At 50.4% G+C, this 18,881-nt stretch overlaps 8 protein-coding genes across 8 annotated transcripts; 7 read left to right on the top strand and 1 right to left on the bottom strand.

The window, feature by feature from the left end:
* Positions 1 to 735: 735 nt before the first annotated feature.
* On the top strand, positions 736 to 1,000 carry BDR25DRAFT_306191 (uncharacterized protein). The gene has a single exon (XM_033690578.1). It carries the CDS (start codon positions 788 to 790, stop codon positions 953 to 955), a length of 168 nt encoding a protein of 55 aa, XP_033543227.1. The 5' UTR covers positions 736 to 787; the 3' UTR covers positions 956 to 1,000.
* Positions 1,001 to 1,538: 538 nt separating this feature from the next.
* On the top strand, positions 1,539 to 2,832 carry BDR25DRAFT_268889 (uncharacterized protein). The gene is made up of 2 exons (XM_033687136.1): positions 1,539 to 1,999; positions 2,054 to 2,832. The coding sequence occupies exons 1-2, from the start codon at positions 1,819 to 1,821 to the stop codon at positions 2,593 to 2,595; spliced, it is 723 nt and encodes a 240-aa protein (XP_033543228.1). The 5' UTR covers positions 1,539 to 1,818; the 3' UTR covers positions 2,596 to 2,832.
* A 1,112-nt stretch (positions 2,833 to 3,944) lies between these two features.
* Positions 3,945 to 6,626, bottom strand: BDR25DRAFT_306193 (uncharacterized protein). The gene is made up of 4 exons (XM_033690579.1): positions 6,391 to 6,626; positions 6,170 to 6,337; positions 5,275 to 6,122; positions 3,945 to 5,227 (listed from the first exon to the last, which is right to left on the bottom strand). Exons 1-4 carry the CDS (start codon positions 6,491 to 6,493, stop codon positions 4,130 to 4,132), a joined length of 2,217 nt encoding a protein of 738 aa, XP_033543229.1. The 5' UTR covers positions 6,494 to 6,626; the 3' UTR covers positions 3,945 to 4,129.
* A 122-nt stretch (positions 6,627 to 6,748) lies between these two features.
* Positions 6,749 to 10,455, top strand: BDR25DRAFT_293858 (uncharacterized protein). The gene is made up of 2 exons (XM_033688747.1): positions 6,749 to 9,579; positions 9,629 to 10,455. The coding sequence occupies exons 1-2, from the start codon at positions 6,817 to 6,819 to the stop codon at positions 10,412 to 10,414; spliced, it is 3,549 nt and encodes a 1,182-aa protein (XP_033543230.1). The 5' UTR covers positions 6,749 to 6,816; the 3' UTR covers positions 10,415 to 10,455.
* A 174-nt stretch (positions 10,456 to 10,629) lies between these two features.
* Positions 10,630 to 11,381, top strand: BDR25DRAFT_293861 (Prefoldin, subunit 4). The gene is made up of 4 exons (XM_033688748.1): positions 10,630 to 10,747; positions 10,802 to 10,936; positions 10,998 to 11,065; positions 11,139 to 11,381. Exons 1-4 carry the CDS (start codon positions 10,733 to 10,735, stop codon positions 11,329 to 11,331), a joined length of 411 nt encoding a protein of 136 aa, XP_033543231.1. The 5' UTR covers positions 10,630 to 10,732; the 3' UTR covers positions 11,332 to 11,381.
* Positions 11,382 to 11,915: 534 nt separating this feature from the next.
* BDR25DRAFT_336549 (MFS general substrate transporter) lies at positions 11,916 to 13,979 on the top strand (the record flags this gene model as incomplete). Its single annotated transcript, XM_033693110.1, has 5 exons — positions 11,916 to 12,027; positions 12,090 to 12,289; positions 12,360 to 12,763; positions 12,858 to 13,204; positions 13,264 to 13,979. 5 exons carry the CDS (start codon positions 11,916 to 11,918, stop codon positions 13,977 to 13,979), a joined length of 1,779 nt encoding a protein of 592 aa, XP_033543232.1.
* Positions 13,980 to 15,304: 1,325 nt separating this feature from the next.
* On the top strand, positions 15,305 to 17,353 carry BDR25DRAFT_336550 (gaba permease; the record flags this gene model as incomplete). Its single annotated transcript, XM_033693111.1, has 7 exons — positions 15,305 to 15,404; positions 15,462 to 15,518; positions 15,580 to 15,668; positions 15,723 to 15,779; positions 15,833 to 15,941; positions 15,992 to 16,660; positions 16,752 to 17,353. The coding sequence occupies 7 exons, from the start codon at positions 15,305 to 15,307 to the stop codon at positions 17,351 to 17,353; spliced, it is 1,683 nt and encodes a 560-aa protein (XP_033543233.1).
* A 211-nt stretch (positions 17,354 to 17,564) lies between these two features.
* On the top strand, positions 17,565 to 18,759 carry BDR25DRAFT_359739 (uncharacterized protein; the record flags this gene model as incomplete). Its single annotated transcript, XM_033696142.1, has 11 exons — positions 17,565 to 17,769; positions 17,813 to 17,891; positions 17,915 to 18,039; positions 18,066 to 18,082; positions 18,139 to 18,197; positions 18,244 to 18,352; positions 18,384 to 18,411; positions 18,444 to 18,471; positions 18,563 to 18,607; positions 18,672 to 18,687; positions 18,715 to 18,759. The coding sequence occupies 11 exons, from the start codon at positions 17,565 to 17,567 to the stop codon at positions 18,757 to 18,759; spliced, it is 756 nt and encodes a 251-aa protein (XP_033543234.1).
* Between the last annotated feature and the right edge of the window lie 122 nt (positions 18,760 to 18,881).

Consider the following 18,881-nt stretch of genomic DNA (forward strand, 5'->3'; position numbering starts at 1 on the left):
CTCCCCTTGGCAAAGGAAACTAAGCAAGCCGATCTCAATCCTTCAAGAAATTTTCCCACTCATAAGAAGAGCAGTTGTTGTCCTGCTGACCATGAAAGCGGCCATGTGTCAGTATTTGAGCGATCCGAGTTGTGGCTTGCATAACTGAGGAAGACGTGACGAGCGTAGACACGCCAAAAGCTCACCACAGACCTAAGGCAGGCCTGACGCGCATGCATGTGCGGCCTAAGAATGATATCTGAACGAGGCTCATTCTGAGAACAGTACCCATGTGTTTTGTTCGGAAGCATGGGAGCCGGAGGCAAGGCAGGGGGGTACATGCCTGCCCCGGCAGGTCTTCAATCATCGTGAAAGCGCTTCCCAGAACGAAGATATTGACAAGGTTATTATTTTTCCGAGAAGACGGCCAAAGAAAACAGGACAATAGGTTCCAACCTCAAAATATCCTGAAGACCTTCTTCGCTAAGGCAAGCTCTCTTAACCGCGCAGGCAGAGCAGTGGCTATATTTCGAGCTCTCCCATCCACCCACAACCACCTTCCAGCCTTGAACATGCAAGTAACGCAACCCACCACTGCTGGTGTTCCCAAAGTCCAATTCATCGCTCTCCACCCCAGACCCTGAAACTGGCCAACCTTGCCTCCAAAATCCCCTTTCCAATCAGACGGCATTCATTTAGCGCCAACAGCCCGTCATTGGCCCACGTTTGACGCGCCGGAGCGGGGGATATTAGCTGGCATTCTCTCGACCCGCTTTTGACTCGGAAATGACTATATTAAGGCTTATTTATGGCACAACAGCGAAGACTAATCACCGCTTGTGGACTGTTATGCGTCTTTCTTTGCGCTGGACACGGGCTCGACATTGGGTCTGGGGACTTCTTAGAAGACGTGGTACGGGCGGCTCTGCGCAAGGATGGAGCACACTTCGTTGGTACTACGCTTAAAGAGGGGTAAGACTTGAGCGGCGGTGGAACACCAAGTTCTGAGAGAGAGAAGGAGGCAGAAGTGATGTGAGAGCTGTGAAAGCAACTTGGCACGTCGGGCAAAGAGCTCACGACAGCAGATACGGACAAAACAAGCTTATTCCGCCCAGAATCCTGTCATCAGTCCTTTCGGCTCCAAATCCGTTCTCCCAAAAATTGCAAATCTATTCCTCATCTTCTAAGTATACACTAGCCTCGCGGAAAGGTTCTCACCACAACACTCTACCAGCCTTGGCCAACTCAGATTTTCTTAATGCCCCAAAATAGCCTGCATCCAGACGCGCTGCCCAGATTACACAGCTGCACGTCCACGGGCACTTTACCAAAACTTTACTAGAGGCCTCGAAGGCGGCTCTGGAAAATAAACGAACCAAGGCCAAAGCGCCTACGTGCACAGATCCACTGTGAGATTGGACCAATCATTGCTGACGTCCGCTATTTTTACTCGATCGTGGCGCCAAATAAACACAACAGTTCGAGCTGGAATGGGATACGCTTGTGGTATGTATATATGAGAGGCCTCGCATGGTCTCGAAAAAGTCCCATCCCATTCTATTCAGTAGCATTCAAACCACCTTCAGTTCTTTTCGATTTCCTCTTTTCGCTTTCCTGAGTTGTTTCATTGAGAGAGATCTGGATCTCTTGTTTCCTTACTATCCTGGGAAATTTCCCCTCAGAAACGAACATCTGAAGAAAAAAGATCAAGATTCTGTTTTTGGAGAAAGCTATCTTGATACTTCCTGGGCTTACGATTACGACTCTTGCTGGATATAATATCACGCCGACATCCCTTCGTCTTCTCGACATCATCAAGCAACCTTCACATCCGCCATCATGATCTTCACAAATACATTCACGCTTCTTCTGGCCCTCGTGCCCACTACAATCTTCGCTGCTCCCACACCTACAGCTCCGTCATTAGCACACGCCATTGCCAAACGACACCTTTCAGCCACTGCTCTCAAGGCACTTGAAGAAGGTTCATGTGATCTAAGTAGAGCGGCAATGCCAACTGGTAAGCATATCCTTTCTAACCACCCCACAAGCCCTCTACTAACACATCTTCCAGCTCCCACGCCTCTCCCAGCCCCAGCTTCCGGCCTAACCCTCTCCCACGTCGCCATCGGCCGCGGTACGCAGAACTATACCTGCCCATCCAACGCCACGTCTTCCGCACCAATCCAAGTCGGCGCCAAAGCGCAACTTTTCAACGTAACCTGCTCTGCTGTCCGCGCGCCCGCCGTCCTTGCCGACGTCACCACCATGGCCCTCAGCTATACGGTCCCAACGTCTGAACTCGCAGAACACATGCTCTCTGGTCACCACGAATTCACCTCCGAAGGCATCCCACTATTCTATCTCAACACGGATCTCCACCAATACGGCCAAGTCCAGGCAAAGAAGAACGCGTCGTCTCCTGCACCCGCGAACGCGGCTCCAGGACCAAATGGCCTGGGAAGCGTGCCGTGGTTGAGGCTCAACGCTGTGACTGGCGATTATAAGGAAGTATATCGACTCAACACTGCTGGTGGTCAGGCACCCAAAACTTGCGATGGGATCACAGGTGACTTTACTGTTGAGTATGCTGCTGAGTATTGGTTCTGGAGATAAGTGATACCTATTGGTTTGCAAAAGTTGAAGAGGATTATGTGTATATTTGTATCCATGTACAGAGCATTTGTCGGCGTTTTCTTTCTAAGATTCTTGGGAACGGCTTGCGATTATCGAGCATCAATCATGCGGTCCCTGGAGTGGACTGCTGCGAAACACAGTAGATAGATATTACCCTTCTTGACGATCACTATAGCGTCCTGAGTCAAGGACATCTTAGGGATAGTCGTAATCTTTAAATACCAGAATACTCTTTCAACTTATGCTTCCCTTCTGATATTGGAAATTACAATTCACAGACCTTCTTCCTTCTTTGCTATTCAACGCCGTTCCTCACACAGAAATCCTCTAACTTGCACGCTTTTCTTTCAGTCCTGCTTCTCCATCCCATCCCCCTTAACAACACCCACTCGAACTACACATATCCCCCTCGGGCCCGGCGCAAACCGTCTCATTCCCTGCCTGCGCTACTACAGGCGTCTTATCCAAACTCCCACTCACGTACACGCAATTCCATTTTCCGCTCATACAGCTGATGTACCACAGAGCGCCACCGTTAGCCTCGGGTGGATACGGTTTGGTTTTGCAGTATTTTTCGACGGGGATGGGGCAGGTTACGCTGGGCTTGCGCGGCTGTAGGGAGGGGGGATTAGTTGGGAGCTGGATGGGGAATGGAGATTCTGACTGCAATGGGCGCATTCTCAGAAGCTGGAGCGGCAATTGTGAGGGTTGCTAGTGCAGCGAACAGGCCGATTGATACGAGCGAAGAAGTGTGCATATCGATATTGTCTCAAGTAAGTAACCCCCAAAGGTTGCTCGACAAGTAGGACTGATAAACCGCTGGTGTCAACGACAATGAGTGAAGCTACACTCGTCCCGAAGCCTCCTCCCTTCTTCAAACAGTAATCTTTTATAATCTGCGCGAAATCGCATGTCTTTGGCTGTTTATCTGAGATCTCCAAAACTTAACTGCCGCGCTCTCATGATACCTTTCTTTTGTCTAGGCCAGCTCACTTCCCCTCCGGCTTTTAACCCCACATCATCTAGAGACGTACATGTCGTAGTTCGTCTTGTAGATTGTTTGCGGGGAGATGAGATCGACGGCTAAAGTATGGGGAACATGTACGTAAACAAATGCTGCTGTACATGGAAATTAATTTGTCTGCAGTCTCTTGGGCTTGGCCAGAATAGTGGGGGCCATAGCAGCTTTGAGAGAAGACACCATGTGCACAGAGCTCAGAGCGGCAATTTGACCTATGGGTAACATGACGAATAAAAGGCACACTGACAGGAGACGCTCAAGAGCAGCGAGGCTGAGAAATCTGATTGACAGAATGGGTTTGGACCAACTTACTAAGCGCCCAACCTAGCCAATCATGCTCATCCCAGACAGACACCATTCAACGCCCGTTCCAGATCCAGATATCATGCTACAAATACAAGCACAACGACCGATCAACCAAATCCATGCCTCCACACCAATAGGCATAGGGATATAATGATCCAGAGCCTCAGCTCTGCTATCCCATATTCCCTATCCGCCTTCCTGAAACCCCTCCTTTTGCCACTCTATAGGATCTTTATCGCCCATGCCTATTGGGTTCCCCGGAGCCGCCGCCAGAGCCATTGCCGCAGTGTGTTTCTCGATGTCTGTGGTGCCCATCCAATAAAGCATGAAAAACACTAGCAAATGCAATGCTAGACAGTAAGCCGCGAATAGATTCCTGCTTGTCCTTGTCGCTAGCACGAGTCTGGTAATTCTGAATACCATGCGCTCGAACATGCTCATCCGCTTCAGAACACGGGCAGATTCGCGGCCACGGAACGCGGCGAAGGGTGATAGGGAGGACTCGTAGGCTGAGCGGTACCGGTCCATTGTTAGACCGGAAGAAGTATCGGAGGAGACGTGGATAGTGGAGGGGTTGGGGTTTGCGGAGTATGCCGAGGCTGAGGAACCGGCTGGGTGGCCTCTGTTGTAGGTGGACACGTAGCGTGTCTTTTCGTAGAGATCGAGATTGTCTTTTTGAAGTACTCCAATCTCTGAGCGGAGAGAGGAGACCGTTTGATAGGTCTTTTGTAGCTCTGATTCGAGCTCTGAATTCCGTTTCTTGAAACGGTCACGTTGCGCTGTTACCATTGGGAGGATGCCAGAGCCACCTCCGACTGGCTCGCCGGCGCGTATCGCTTGCATTGTGGTTTGGGATGCATGCGCTGGATCGAATCCAGAAATAATGGAGGATGTGGGCGATGATCGCCCGCGCCGTCCACCAGGGAAGGAAGATTGGGGATGTCGGGATGTGTAAGTCCCAGCTACTGACATGGCTGACGAGTCAAAGGCATTAGACGCCTCTTGTTGGACCTTCTCCAGGTCAGCTTCGAGTGTCTCATTCAGGTTCCTAGACTTTTCGAGCTCCATGTTCGTATTGGATAGTTCCTCCTGCAACGCTTCTAATCGATTCTGCAGATCTTGGTGGGACACTCGGAGGACCGTGAGCTCGTTGCTCAGCTTCTTATTCCGCGCTAACAGGAGTTGTTCCAGTGTTTCCCCCTTGCCTTTACCGACGGTGCCATTTTGGGAAAGGGCAATCTCTGTTGCTTCGTCGTCATCGTCCCCAGTCGCAAACTCGATTGACTGCAAAATGTGAGAAGAAATTCAGGTGATAGGTGTGGTAAGCTGACCTTCAGGACTTCAAGCTCCTGCTTGACGTTCTCATAGTCGCTCCATTTCTGAACCTTTTCCCGCAGTGCCTCCTTCTCGCTCTTCAGAGAGTTGATTTCTCGCTCTAGGCTCCTAGTTTCAGTTTCGAGGCGGTTGCGTTGCGACTCTTTTTCGAATCGGGCGGTTTCTAGTTTGCGCAGCAGGGAAGAGTTCTCAGATTGAAGCCTCAGGAATGCGGGGTCATCTTCAACGGGGACTTGCTGAGTCGCTTGCGCTGATGCGGACTGAGCTAGTTCTAAGCGTAACTGTTCGTTTCGTGCCTCGACTTCAGCCAGCCGATGGCTTGTCCTCTCCAGTTCCGAGCTAACAATTTCCAACTCAGCAGCTGTAGCTCCTCGACTGGCCTCTCCCTCGGCCTCCTCGTCCTTGCCAAGCCTCTGTGAGACCTCATAGCTGGCCTTGAGCTCCTTCAGCAACCGATCCTGACTCTCAACTTTGTCTTCTAGGTTCTTTTCCTTAGCCTCCCAGTTGTCCTGCTTTTCGCTCAGCACAGCCGACCATGAGGACTCGACCTCTTTTATCTTTGCGTCTCGGGAGTCTTCCAGAGCCTTTCGCGCCGTCCGTTCCTCCTCGAGTTTCTTTTCCACGTCCTCCAACTGTGATGTCAGATGCGCCACGGTCTTTTGCAGATGCTGGTTCTCAGAGGTAAGCTTGGGCACGGTTTCCTCGGCGGCCACCAAAGAGTCGACGGAGGCTTCGAGGAGGGGATATGGGTCGGGGGCTTCGGACAAGGGAGAGTAGATCTGGAAGAAAGCGGCCTGTACAGACTTGGACTGGTTCGATATAAGGTCAATGAAGCTCTGGTAGGCTGTGTCTGTTAGCCTGGCTGGGGAAGGGCGGAGGGTGGACCCATACACTTTAAGAGTGCCTTTATGTCGTTGAGCTTGCTCGCATCGTCTAGCTTTCGGAAGTCCTTGGTCTTCTGGGCCAGGTCTTTGCGCTGTGTGAGAGCATCTCGCTGGTGTGCGACGAGGTCTGAGGCAACGGTATCGAGTTGGGGAATGAGGGACGTCAGGTCGATGTCTGCGCGGATTATCAGCCATGGCATCAACAGCAAACCATGGAGGCGGCCATACTCCTCCACGCCCCTATGGCAGTCTGGAACTTGTTGGCCCCGGCCGCATCGTCCGGGGGTGCATCCAGGGAGCTTCTGCTCTCAGCATCCACTCCTCCCTCCATTGCTGTGGCGCGCTGGGGCGTAGTTCGCAGGGTCGACGATCCGGGCCGAGGGGCAGTCTAGTATGTTGCAAGTCGCAAGCATAAGAGGCCTCGGAGAAGGGGCGGAGTCAGGGCATTGGTAGGTGTGTCCGGTGGTGTCGACGTTGCAGACAGCTTTCACGACAGCCGGGGATGATTGCGGCGCACGGGCTCAGCCGATTGGTGGGCTGGCCTTGATCGCGAGCTCCCTCCAAGCTACTACAGGCTCCACTACACCTCCACCATGCACAGTAGCCCCGACTCCCGCTCATAGCCCGCCATGGCGAAGGCGGTGCATATTCACCATGGCAGATCCATCGTCGTCCGCGCAATTGGCCGCTCGCCCTCCCCCCCAGGATGGCGCCTACATCCTCCGCAGGCTGGTGTCAGACCTCCCGCTGTCTGCTGATGGGCAGTCTACCGACGTTCGCATCACCTGTGTCGAGGTATGGAACAGCAACCTCTACGTTGGCACCTCGGCCTCAGAGATTCTCCACTTCGTCCTATTACCCCCGCACCCCAATGACCCTTCTCCCGAGCCCACCGCCATCATAGCTTCAAGGCTACAGCCCGCATATACCCAGGCAATCGGGGTGGGCATACAGCAAATCCTCCTCCTCCCCAAGGTCAATAAGGCCTGCATTCTATGCAACAACACCCTCACGTTTTACTCGCTGCCCGAACTGAGCCCAGCTTTTCCAAGCACAAAGCCCTTGACTTGCTCATGGGTCGGAGGTGTCGACCTCAATGCCGATGGGCATGATTCCGGCGATGACGGGGTTGTGGTGATGCTGTGTCTGAGGAGTAGGATTCGAATGGTTCGCGTGTTAGAGGAGGGTCCGAGAAGTCTCAGGACGATCGAGTATGGAGGCTGCTTGACTTCACTCAGACGGGACAACTTCTCCTGTGCCGCGGATTCCCACTCGTATGCCCTACTGGACGTCGAACACCAGCAGAAGATCGGTCTTTTCCCAATATCATCCTTAGATCCAGATGCACGTGACGTAGGTGGAGCGGCCGAAGACATCGCTACCGCACTTTCAAATCCTCCTTCCAGGAGCGTCTCATCTGCAGGCGTGCATCCACGCCACGAAGAGCAACGTGGGCATGGCCGGAGCACGAGTCTAGGCATCTTCGGCGCTGGTGGTCCCGCTTCCCTTCGTACCGAAAGTCCGCGTCCTCCTGGACAGAGATACGGATTCGACGTACCAGAGTCCTTATCCAGGGCAATATCTCCTGCTCCTGGAACACCTAGTCGGTCTCCAGACAGACAACACCCGGAGAGAACATCAAGTCTTCCGAGGGCTAGTACGCCTTCACAAGAAAAGCCATTACCTCCAGCTCCAGAATCAACCACTGCCGAAGAAACCGAGTCCCCTCAGAAACAAACTTTTGTGCCACTTAAGCCACATGTCGCATCGCCATCACCGACCGAATTTCTGTTGACTGTCGGCACCACACCGTCCGAGCCTGGAGTTGGCATGTTTGTAAATTTGGACGGCGACATGTGCCGTGGAAGCATACAATTCAGCAGCTACCCTGATGCAATTGTCGTAGATGGCACAGGCATTGATATGTCAACTTCAATGAGGCCAGATATGGAAGCCGAAGAAGGTTATGTTTTGGCTGTTGTGCATCGCGAGGATGACGGCCAGCTTGAATATGGCGTCGAAATACAACGCTGGGATGTCGATGCAGGTGAAGGTGAAGCCTCCAAGGAATGGTTGGACCTAAATTCACTTCGCGATCCTTCAGCTAAGAATGGAGAACGGGTCACAATACCCTTGGGAATACGAACAGTTGTCGAGGCTAACGACCTGGTCCTTAGCGAGATTGGTGATAAGCTTTCGGTCAAACGCTTAGAGATATCGTCGTCCGAAGAAGCATCATCGTCTAGACAGCGTGATAAGGGGAAGAGAACACAAGAAAAAGAGGACCTCGAGTTTACAGCGCGCTTGTCCAAGCTGCACACTCGTACCGTATTATGGGCTAAAAATGAGATCTGGTGGGCCGTCCGAAACCCATTGGTGACCCGTCTGGATGCACGTCTCGAGTACGCGCAGTCTACCTCAACCGGCGATGGGGTGCGCATTCAGCCGAATCGAAGTCTTGTGGAAGCCATGTTAGGGGATATACGTGGTCAAGAGCCTCGCAATGAATCCGAATACCTCAGTCTCATTTATATCCGACAGAAAGCCTCGATACTGCTCTTCATGGAGTTAATTCTCCGGAGTAGCACAAACATCATCATATTTGAAAACGAGAAGCGCATCACTGAGCAATCGCTAGTGGATGGAGAAGTCGACCCACGGGTAATTCTCTCCCTACTTCCGATCTTGAATAAGGAGGTAATCCAAGGGCCGGACGGCATCCAGATTTCTGGTGGAATAACTACGCTCGTGGAACAATTTTTACACCAGAACGATCTTTCTGCTATGCCAACTACCGTTAATGGTCCTTTCGGCGATAACCTTCTTCATCTGGTGCGGCGATATCTACTTTTCTGGAAGAAAAGAAGAGGCATGGCCAGTGTCACGAATGACCCGTATCTCTTCCAATCTGTGGATGCAGCGTTGCTCCACATTTTATTGCTGCTTGATCGCGATGCTCCCAAAGGCCCTGCGACCGCCGGTTCCCTTCGAGCAGAACTAAATGACCTCGTGGATAACGAGGTAGAGTGCTTCGATCGTGCAATCGAGTTGCTAGAGCACTTTAAACGACTCTACGTATTGAGTCGATTCTACCAGCGTAATAGCAAAGCTTCAGCCAAGGCTTCGAAAGTTCTCGGCACGTGGAGGCGCATTCTGGATGGCGAACCGGATGAAGGGGGAGAGTTTGTCGATGGGGAATTGGAGCTTCGGAAGTATCTTAGCAGAATACGAGACCAAGCTCTTGTTGAAGAGTATGGCGCTTGGCTCGCGAACAGGAACCCCAGGCTTGGTGTTCAAATCTTTGCAGACGACCACAGCAGAGTTAAATTCGAGCCTACACGTGCCGTTGCCCTTTTGAAAGAGAAGGCGCCTGGAGCCGTCAAGGAATACCTGGAGTATCTTGTGTTTGGAAAGAAGGTATGTAACCTCACTCTAGGTAGGAACTCGAAACGCTAATGGAATGCAGCACACCCAATATGTCAATGAGCTAATTGCATTCTATCTTGACATTGTTGTGACGGAGCTCCAAACTTCCGCAGCATCGAGATCGACTCTCCTCCAAACATACGAAACATACCGCGCACTTCATCCACACAAACCCACATACCGCCAGTTTATAACGGAAAATTCTAGGGATGCAGAATGGTGGGACAGCCGTCTCCGTCTTCTACAGTTACTGGGTAGCAATCAGACAGCCAACTCTTCCTACGACGTACCTTCAATCCTCGCGCGCCTTGAGCCATTCGAGCAAGAACTTGTCCCTGAAATGATCATCCTCAATGGCCGCCAAGGCAGACACCAAGAGGCCATCAGGCTATTAACTCACGGGCTCGGCGATTTCGACACTGCTATAAACTACTGCCTACTCGGTGGGTCAAGCATTTTTCGGTCATCTGGTTACATTCCCCAAGAAGAAATTCCGGGCCGAGACGAGCAGGCAGTGCTCTTCGGCTACCTACTCCAAGAATTTCTGAGGATAGACGATCTTTCCCAGAGGGTCGAAAGGACAGGCGAGTTACTGGAAAGATTCGGTGGCTGGTTTGACATTGCTCAGGTGCTGGAAATCATCCCCAATGATTGGTCTGTGGACATATTTTCTGGATTCTTAATCAATGCGCTAAGGAGGTTGGTTAGAGAGAAGAGCGAGAGTGATATTGTGAAGGCTTTAAGCGGCGCACAGAATTTGCAGCTTAATGCTGAATTGGTAGATAGGATCGAGGAGCTAGGCCCCAGGATTGAGCGGGTTAAGTGAAGGGCTGGACCATATCCAGAAGCAGCGCAGTCAGTGTCTTGTAGGAAATATGAATAATATGCTACACAATGGTAAATAAACTCAGAATATCTTATCCTACTATGCTCACTGTCTCCCTGTAATAAGTGGTCAAAAGTGCCGCGTATTTAAATTTGTTCTCGATGCCTTGGCATGCTAGTTGGTGAGATTTCCACGAACTCCACCCAAAACCTCATCACCATCGCCAAGACCTCCAAGCAACTCAAATCTTCCACTTTGAACACCTCTTTTAACGCTCAGACTCTTTTCTTTAGTCGAACTATTCTAGATCTCGCAATTATGCAGCGTCGCATGGTGCGCCACCCTCAAGAATTTTCTTGATCTTGCAGGTGATCTAACAGGCCGCAGCTTACCAAAGAAGAGGAGGCCGCAACGGGCGGTGAAGAGACGGAAGTCCGCCGCGAGGACCAAGAGAAGATCAACAAATTCAGCACTTTGCACCAGAAAGAAACGAATCTGGAGGACGAGCTGAAACTCAAACAGGTACATCTGAAAGCTGGTGATGTTTCCATCGCAAGTCACATCATTGACGCTGTGGGCGCAGAAAGAGAAAGAAGATCTGGAAGAAATCTCCAATGAACTCGAGCTCGTTGATGAGGAAGAGAAAGTTATGTACGTTCTAACTCCACTCTTCTACCTAATCGGTCTTCCAGGACGAAGGGCGATTATTAATGGGATTGTATAGGTACAAAATCGGCGACTGCTTCGTCGCACTCCCACAACCTGAAGTCCTTGACCTACTATCTACTTCTACAGAAGACATTGACAAAGAGGTTACTGCCATTGAAGAGCGGCTTAGTACGATTCGCGACGAGATGCAAGACCTCAAGGTCGCACTGTATGCACGGTTCGGAAGAAGTATTAACCTGGAAACCTGAGGTGCATATGCACAAGGGAGAAGTTTTCCGGTGATGGCGTCAGGATATCCAAAATACCAAATCTTTGCAATGCATTTTCATAATCTCCTTCTGTGTCTGTGTCTAGTTCTTCGCATGTCCGTTGTACTTTCAAGATTCGAAGGCTTTCTTTTCGTTATTTAGGCACATTCTGAGGTGCGGGTCCTCAGCCTTCGGAAATAATTTCACCCCTCAGATCTCTACCCTAACAAACCACCACTCACAATCCAGAGGGCAATGTTCTCGCAGCCCATTCCCCGAAATCGGTCGGCAAATGGGTGGTTCATCCCTCGAGAAGCCCCTCCAGTGCCTCCAAACGCCCAGACTACCGTCGATTGCCGTCATAGCCGAGCAGAATCTATCAACTCAACCAGGGAGCACATCCCCGCGCCGGGGCACGACTAACCCGCACATCATGAGGCTTTTTGATTTGGGAAACCCGAAGGTGATCTAGTGGTCTTGTCTGGAGTCATGGTAGCCCTTCTTTCCCCTCTCACTTCCATCCCGCCATTTTTTTTTTAAACTTATTCTAGTTTCTGCTTGAAGAGAACAATTGAGATTGAATCATGTCGACCCATCTCGAGAAAACTTACTCGCGCGAACAGCAAAGGCTCGGTAATGAATTGGAGATTCCTCCTACACCGCATCCGTTGGTGAGGAGTATTTCTCAAGCCGAAGGTATGTTACCCGTCCATTGCTTGCAAACCCGCAACCCATATACTAAGCTGGTGTTGTTGTAGTTGGAGAAGAAAGTGCACGAATACGAGTCAACGAGGAAGACGTTGACGCTCAATTAGAGCTGGAAAAGGAAGATGACTTAAAAGAGACAGAGGAAAGCTCACCGGCACAGTCGTCAACAGGATCAGGGCAGCAAGCCCCTCCAAGGAGGATCATTCGGTTTGAAGATGGAGATTCTGCGCAGCCGAATAACTGGAACCAGGTACGCTATATTTCAAACCCATCAAAATATGAAGGTTGGCTGTTTTCCTGATGCAAGATACGTGATGTAGGGGAAGAAAATCTACGCTCTCTCCACGGCAATCCTAACAGTCATGAACTCCACTGTGTCTTCCTCTCTCGCCGCCGGGGCTACAACCCAAATATCACACCACTTCCACAACACGAATGAATACCAGCTCATTCTGCCCACGTCCATCTTCCTCGTGGGATACACCTGCGGGCCACTCATATGGGGACCCCTTTCAGAATCGTATGGCCGTAAATGGACGAAGATAGTAGCATTCGCACTCTTTACTATATTCTCCATTGCCTCAGCATTGTCTCCGAATTTCACGGCACTGATATTGTTTCGATTGTTTACAGGTATTGGGGGCAGTGCGGCAATTAGTATTGTAGGAGGCATTTGTGCGGATATTTATCATGATCCGAGGAGTCGAGGTATAATCCAAGTCCAGTCAGTCGTTCATTCTAGCTAACGGTTCATTAGGTCGAAGGTAAACTACACGTGTCCTTACGTCTTCTTTTTCAACTAATGTAACGGCCTCCAGTATGGCCATCTTCATGGCCGCCACGACCTTCGGTCCAATTTTGGGTCCACCTATTTCCGGTTTCAGTGCGCCGGTATCCTGGAGCTGGCCCTTCTGGATTGGTGCAATATTCGCAGGAGCAAGTTGGCCTGTCGTGTTATGCTTTCCCGAAACATACGCTCCAATCATCCTCAAACACCGCGCGCGACGTTTACGCAAGGAAACGGGGGATATGTCTATCGTCGCGCCGATTGAGCTTGAAAAGACAGACTTCCACCACATCATGGTCGTAGTCTTAACCCGACCTTTACGAATGATTTGTTTCGAACCCTTGGTTCTATTCACCTGCTTATACCTCAGTTACGCCTGTAAGTTCATTTCCCTTACCCCAATCCTCGAACTTACCATACTAAAAAAAAACACTTAGACGCGATCTTCTACATTTTCTTTCAATCCTACCCGATAATCTTCATCCAAATCTATTCTTTCAACCCGGGGGAAGAAGGCCTCGCCTTCCTACCCATCGGCATCGGCGCCCTAATCTCCGCCGCCCTCTACCTCCTCTGGGACAAAATCCTCTTCCGCGCCCAAACCCTCTCCCGCCCATGGTCCCAATCTGAAGAAATGCGGCGTCTGCCTCTCGCCTGCATCGCGGGGCCTTTCTTCGTCCTATCGCTCTTCTGGGCCGGCTGGACCGCGAAGCAAGAAATCCACTGGATTGTTCCTGTGCTAGCGGGTATACCGTTCGGCATCGGGTATTTGTGCTTGTTTATGGCGCTGTTGAACTACCTCGTCGATGCGTATGAGATTTTTGCAGCAAGCGCGATGGCCGCGGCGAGTTTTTCGAGGAGTAGTTTTGGCGCTGTGTTGCCGTTTGCGGCAAAGCCGATGTATAGGACGTTAGGTGTGCCATGGGCGTGTAGTTTGTTGGGTTTTTTTAGTCTTGCGATGTGTGCGATTCCGTTTGTGTTTATCCGGTTCGGGACGAGCTTAAGGAAGAAGAGTAAGTTTTGTCAGTATTTGGCGCAGAAGAAGAGGGAGGAGGTAGAGGCGAGAGAGAGGGAGGCGGATGGGAGGGATCCTGAGGATGTGGAGGCGGCAGGAAGGAGGATAGGCGGAACTGAGGGTGATGATAAGTGCTAGGGAGGTGGGTTGAGGGAAGCTTTCTGAGGGTACACGGGGAGGATCAATTTAGAGGGACTGCATTAATATGGTATCAGTTGGGTCTGAGATGCATTTCGAGGTATGGGAAAGGTAGAAAGCAAACAGCATAAGTTATTAGCAACATTGATAATGTATTGAAATCACACCAACACTAAGTACGCATAATATCCAACTTGTATCTTCCTTCTCATGCAACCTCGCAGAGCAGTTGAGCCTACTTAATATCACGACAAGATTAGATCGCTCTAGCGCTCTGCTGTCCATGAAGAAACCCTACGGATATTCGTCCCTAGTCAAGTGTCAGAGCCAGCCAGCATCAGAATCAACCCACGAGTCAAGATCGCTCCTTGTATCGTTCCACTTCATCTTATCAACACACACTCGCTAACTTCATTAACTAAATCAAACCACTGTTTCATCCCTCGATATCTTTCCCTTCCCTCGACCCATCTCTCTAAACCTACTAAGTCAGGATAGGAACTTTGACCTACATTTTAACGATTTCAGAACGACAAGAAACGCCGAGGCACACCTGCTTGGAGTCAAGCCTCACCAAGCCTGACGAGTAGCTAATACTGCGCACGCTATGCGCAATCCTTCTCTCGCCCCTCATCATGCCTATTTCCATTCTCCATCTCTGTAATGCACATCCGTCCACCTATGATACCATTATTCGTATGCATATCATCCCCACGTCTATCTTCGTGCGACGCCACGCTACCCCTCGCGGTCGTATTCCGCGCCTAACCCTAACTACATTGGCACCTGGACACTATCCAGTGTCCAAGAGTCCAGGCCCTATCCATCACCCAACCAAACCGTTCTCACAACTTAAACCTATTGCAGGGCAGTGCATGCGAAAGACATGCGATCATCTGCATTATTTTACCGTTCGCAGTATCAATCGCGGCCGCAGGCTGGCTCTTTGTGCGCGCGGCCAAAGCTTCTTATCAAACTGACCCAGAACCGAAAAGATATGGCATCCGGTCGCGTTGCTGGGATCCAATCAGATGTGTGTGAATGAGAAATGTGTCAAAGGTTGCGGGCAGCTGTCCTATCATGGAGCTGCAGGTGAGAGATCTCCCGGTTTTTACGTGCTACCGATGGGGTGGATTGAGGATTCCGGAATGCAGTACATAAGGTGGAGGGTGTCTCATTCTGAAGCGTGGGTGGTGTGCGACGCGAACTCTTCTCCGCAAAGACGAGTTCTTTGGTCTTGTCACCTGTTGGCATCCATTGCTATTATCTTTCGTTGAGAATTGAGGACGATTGCGTCATCATTGAAGCTTTATTAAACGTTAATCATGGCTGAAGAAGCCCCACCCAAAATGTCGACGGAGAGACGGGCGTCTCTTACTGCGGTTGCCGAGGGCCTGACGAGCGAGGATGATGCAGCGGTTTTAGGTATGATCAATACTATGAGATGAATTGATTTAGTTCTTGAAACTGACATTGGAACAGCAAAGCTTGGATACAAGCAAGAATTAAGAAGAAACTTCACGATGATCGAAGTATTCGGTACGAGTTTACTTCCCGGTCTCAAATATGGCCACGAAACAAATTAACCAGGGATGTACAGGTATCGCTTTTTCGATTATGGGATTGCTACCCTCAATTGCTTCGACACTTGCGTATTCGTTGCCGGCTGGACCTGCTGGTCTTGTTTGGGTGAGCTAGAACTTGATCCTTAGGTAGGATGTGAGAGATTGATGGCTTTGATAGGGCTGGTTTGTGGCCAGCGGCTTCATTTTCATTGTTGGACTTGCTATGGCTGATATGGTATGCCTCCATGTGAAATCTCCCAGATATGTTCTGCTAACAATATTTTTCAGGGCTCTGCAATGCCGACATCCGGGGGTCTATATTGGTGGACGCACTATTTCGCCTCGCCCAAAACTCGAAATGCTTTGAGCTTCTTGGTAGGATATAGCAACACCCTGGGTATGGTAGCTAGAAATTGAGGGGCAAAGTCTAGAGGCTGACTAGAATAGGATTGGTTGGTGGTCTCTGCTCCATCGACTACGGCTTCGCTCTTATGTTCCTCTCCGTAATCGTCATTGCCCGGGATGGCGAATGGACACCCTCCAACGGCATCGTCTACGTTGTGTTCATGTGCTGTGTTCTTCTCCATGGCGTATTAGCTTCCACATTATCGAAGGTGATGGGGAAATTGCAAACCGTCTTCGTCGTAGCGAACTTCATCCTCATAGCAGCAACAGTCATCGCATTGCCCATCGGCAGAGCCAGTGAGCGAAACAACGGAAAATACATTTTCGCAACAACTGGTAACCTCACTACGTGGCCAACTGGATGGGCGTGGTTTCTCTCCTGGCTTTCGCCTATTTGGACGATTGGTGCTTTTGACTCATGCGTTCACATGTCCGAGGAGGCTGCTAATGCCACTAGGGCGGTTCCCTATGGTATTTTAATGTCCATCGGTTCCTGCTGGTTGTTTGGGTGGATCATTGTTATTGTGATTGCTGCATGCATCAATCCAGACATAGAATCCCTCCTCGGCTCTCCATTTGGACAGCCGATGGCCCAGATCTATTACGACGCTGTTGGCAAGAAGGGAGCGTTGGGCCTGATGAGCTTGCTTTTTATTGTCCAGTTTCTGATGGGTTTGAGTATCCTTGTTGCTGCTAGCAGACAGAGTTGGGGTAAGTGAATTCACTTTCGCATAAATCCTGTCTCTACCCTTTCACCAAGACTTTACCGCTCTTCAATAGCATATCCTAATAACTCTCAAAGCGTTCAGTAGAGACGGTGCCCTCCCTTTCAGCAGCTTCTTCCGCCGCATCTCCACCCGCCTAGGCTACATTCCCTTCCGCACAGTCTGGGGCTGCGTATTCCTGGCCCTAATCCTCGGGCTCCTGTGTCTCATCGCGCCCGCTTCAGCCGCTGCTCTCTTCTCTCTCGCTGTCGCCGGCAACAATGTTGCTTGGGGGGTCCCCATATTCTGCCGCCTCGTCTGGGGTGAAAAGAAATTCAAACCCGGACCTTTCTATACAGGCGCGCTGTCCAAACCAATCGGCTGGGTCGCCATCGTTTTCCTCGTCTTCGGCATCTTGCTTTCGATGATGCCGGTTGGTGGTCCGAATCCGACACCCGAGACTATGAACTATACGGTCGTGATTAATTGCGCAGTTTGGGGCGGGAGTTTGTTGTATTATTTTGTTGATGCGAGGAAGTGGTTTACAGGACCAAAGATTACGCTAAATGAGGATGAGCTAAGCCCAGCGCAGGCCGAGGCGATTAAGGAAGAGGGATTGGAGATTGAAGGGGTGCTGGCGCCGGGAGAGAGGAGTGATACTGAGGGGGTGGTGGAGGTGGATCTTGAGAAGAAGGTTTAAAGGAGTTTGGAGAGGATGAGGAGATTGATGAGAGGATAAGATGCTGGATGTTCTTTAGGAAGGAATCACCGAATTATCGAGGAAAATCTATACTGATTGCTTGATAGCTTGTTTTATGGGATACCTCGAATTTTGAAGGACTCGTCCTTGTTATATAATTGTCGCCTGTTTACTACTCTACCCACTTCCCGCCCATTCGTCTCTTTGTATGATGTATTGTATCAACATGCATCTCCGGTCCTTTAATCTTCATTTGTATCAACGAACGCCTCCCCTTCAAATACTCCGCAAATGGTTGTCCAGGCTTCTCCCAGGTCCAGCGATTCGTGGCTGCAATCACTGCGAAATGCACCTTATTCAGGGCCCACACCGTAGTCTCCACAGACCAAATGTAAATTCCTCAACTGCGGAATTACGTTGATGGAAGCCTTAACAACCGACTGGAAATGCTCTTCGAAGAAGATGTCGGAGGTTCTCTGTGCCCTTATCACCGAAAAGCTTGTGATTCAGTCGCCGAGCACATCACCTTGGAAATCGAGTGCGAGGACTGTGGGATTGAAGTGACGGCGCCGAGATTGATATTTTCTGGTACAATAGCGGAGGCTTGAAATTAGTTTCAGGGAAATGTTCTAAATGGTTAGGTTTTGTTGAAACTGAGGGGTTCAGTTGTAGGAGGAATAAGGACGGTGCGGAACAAAACGCATTTTTCTAGTCGAGGACGAAGTGGAAGTTTGTGCGCTCGTAGTATCTTTTAGCTATTCTAGAGATAGTTGCTTGTTTATGAGGAAAGCGGCATGGGTCTTGAGTGGGCGCTTTTGCTGAAAGACGCCTGTGGAGATAACGGGTAGGAATATGGTGTGGATACGTTGTTGGTGTTCATGAGATGTGAGAAGATATCGAAACGGATTTCAGTCGGGAGACCGCATAGAGATGCTTTTTTCATCTTCAGGGATGCGGGCAAGGAGCGATTCTGTCATTGATGAGGAAAGCACTTTGCGTGTGTGATGAGGGGTGGTGGAGTCGGGTTTAGTTGATGAAAGAGATGGATGACGCGTGTCGTGTGCCTAGGTAGCCCCCCGCTTGGGCATAGCAAGAGACAAGGGCGAATACTACTGTCGGTGATGAGTTATAATGTGTGTGATGCCATCTAGGCAGCATTTAGAGGTTCTAAGGTTCAGGGGTACACTAAGTCACGTGTTACCTTGCCAGGCCCTCCTTCAGCCGTACTGGGCTGCCACCATTATTCCATGAGCTGTGCCACATGTAACTATCTCTACCCACCTATTACCTATACTGTACATTTTGATGCGTCTACAAGGTCAGAGTCAACGCGGGTCGGCCACCCTCCCTGCTTGCGCTAGTGGCTTTGCTCTGGATCGCTTCCATTACGGTTCCATATCACTTAGAAGCATATTTAAATACCATCTCTATTAGCAGTCTTCTTATACTTTTCCCTACTATTACCTACATCCCAACTGGCCTTGTGCTCTTGTCGACTAGCAGCTTCACCACCTGCTCGTGGCCTCCT

The sequence above is a fragment of the Lindgomyces ingoldianus genome, assembly GCF_010093535.1.
Source record: "Lindgomyces ingoldianus strain ATCC 200398 unplaced genomic scaffold BDR25scaffold_34, whole genome shotgun sequence".
In the NCBI taxonomy this organism is placed as follows: domain Eukaryota; kingdom Fungi; phylum Ascomycota; class Dothideomycetes; order Pleosporales; family Lindgomycetaceae; genus Lindgomyces; species Lindgomyces ingoldianus.

What these genes read in the sequence shown, in the direction of transcription:
- BDR25DRAFT_306191 (XM_033690578.1), top strand. Translation starts at nt 788, where the DNA reads ATGGCACAACAGCGAAGACTAATCACCGCTTGTGGACTGTTATGCGTC.
- BDR25DRAFT_268889 (XM_033687136.1), top strand. Translation starts at nt 1,819, where the DNA reads ATGATCTTCACAAATACATTCACGCTTCTTCTGGCCCTCGTGCCCACT. An exon ending in TAGAGCGGCAATGCCAACTG is followed by an intron (nt 2,000 to 2,053) that starts GTAAGCATATCC and finishes CACATCTTCCAG; the next exon opens with CTCCCACGCCTCTCCCAGCC.
- BDR25DRAFT_306193 (XM_033690579.1), bottom strand. Translation starts at nt 6,493, where the DNA reads ATGGAGGGAGGAGTGGATGCTGAGAGCAGAAGCTCCCTGGATGCACCC. An exon ending in TGCCATAGGGGCGTGGAGGA is followed by an intron (nt 6,338 to 6,390) that starts GTATGGCCGCCT and finishes TAATCCGCGCAG; the next exon opens with ACATCGACCTGACGTCCCTC. An exon ending in CATAAAGGCACTCTTAAAGT is followed by an intron (nt 6,123 to 6,169) that starts GTATGGGTCCAC and finishes TAACAGACACAG; the next exon opens with CCTACCAGAGCTTCATTGAC.
- BDR25DRAFT_293858 (XM_033688747.1), top strand. Translation starts at nt 6,817, where the DNA reads ATGGCAGATCCATCGTCGTCCGCGCAATTGGCCGCTCGCCCTCCCCCC. An exon ending in ATCTTGTGTTTGGAAAGAAG is followed by an intron (nt 9,580 to 9,628) that starts GTATGTAACCTC and finishes AATGGAATGCAG; the next exon opens with CACACCCAATATGTCAATGA.
- BDR25DRAFT_293861 (XM_033688748.1), top strand. An exon ending in ACGAGCTGAAACTCAAACAG is followed by an intron (nt 10,937 to 10,997) that starts GTACATCTGAAA and finishes CTGTGGGCGCAG; the next exon opens with AAAGAGAAAGAAGATCTGGA. An exon ending in GATGAGGAAGAGAAAGTTAT is followed by an intron (nt 11,066 to 11,138) that starts GTACGTTCTAAC and finishes GGGATTGTATAG; the next exon opens with GTACAAAATCGGCGACTGCT.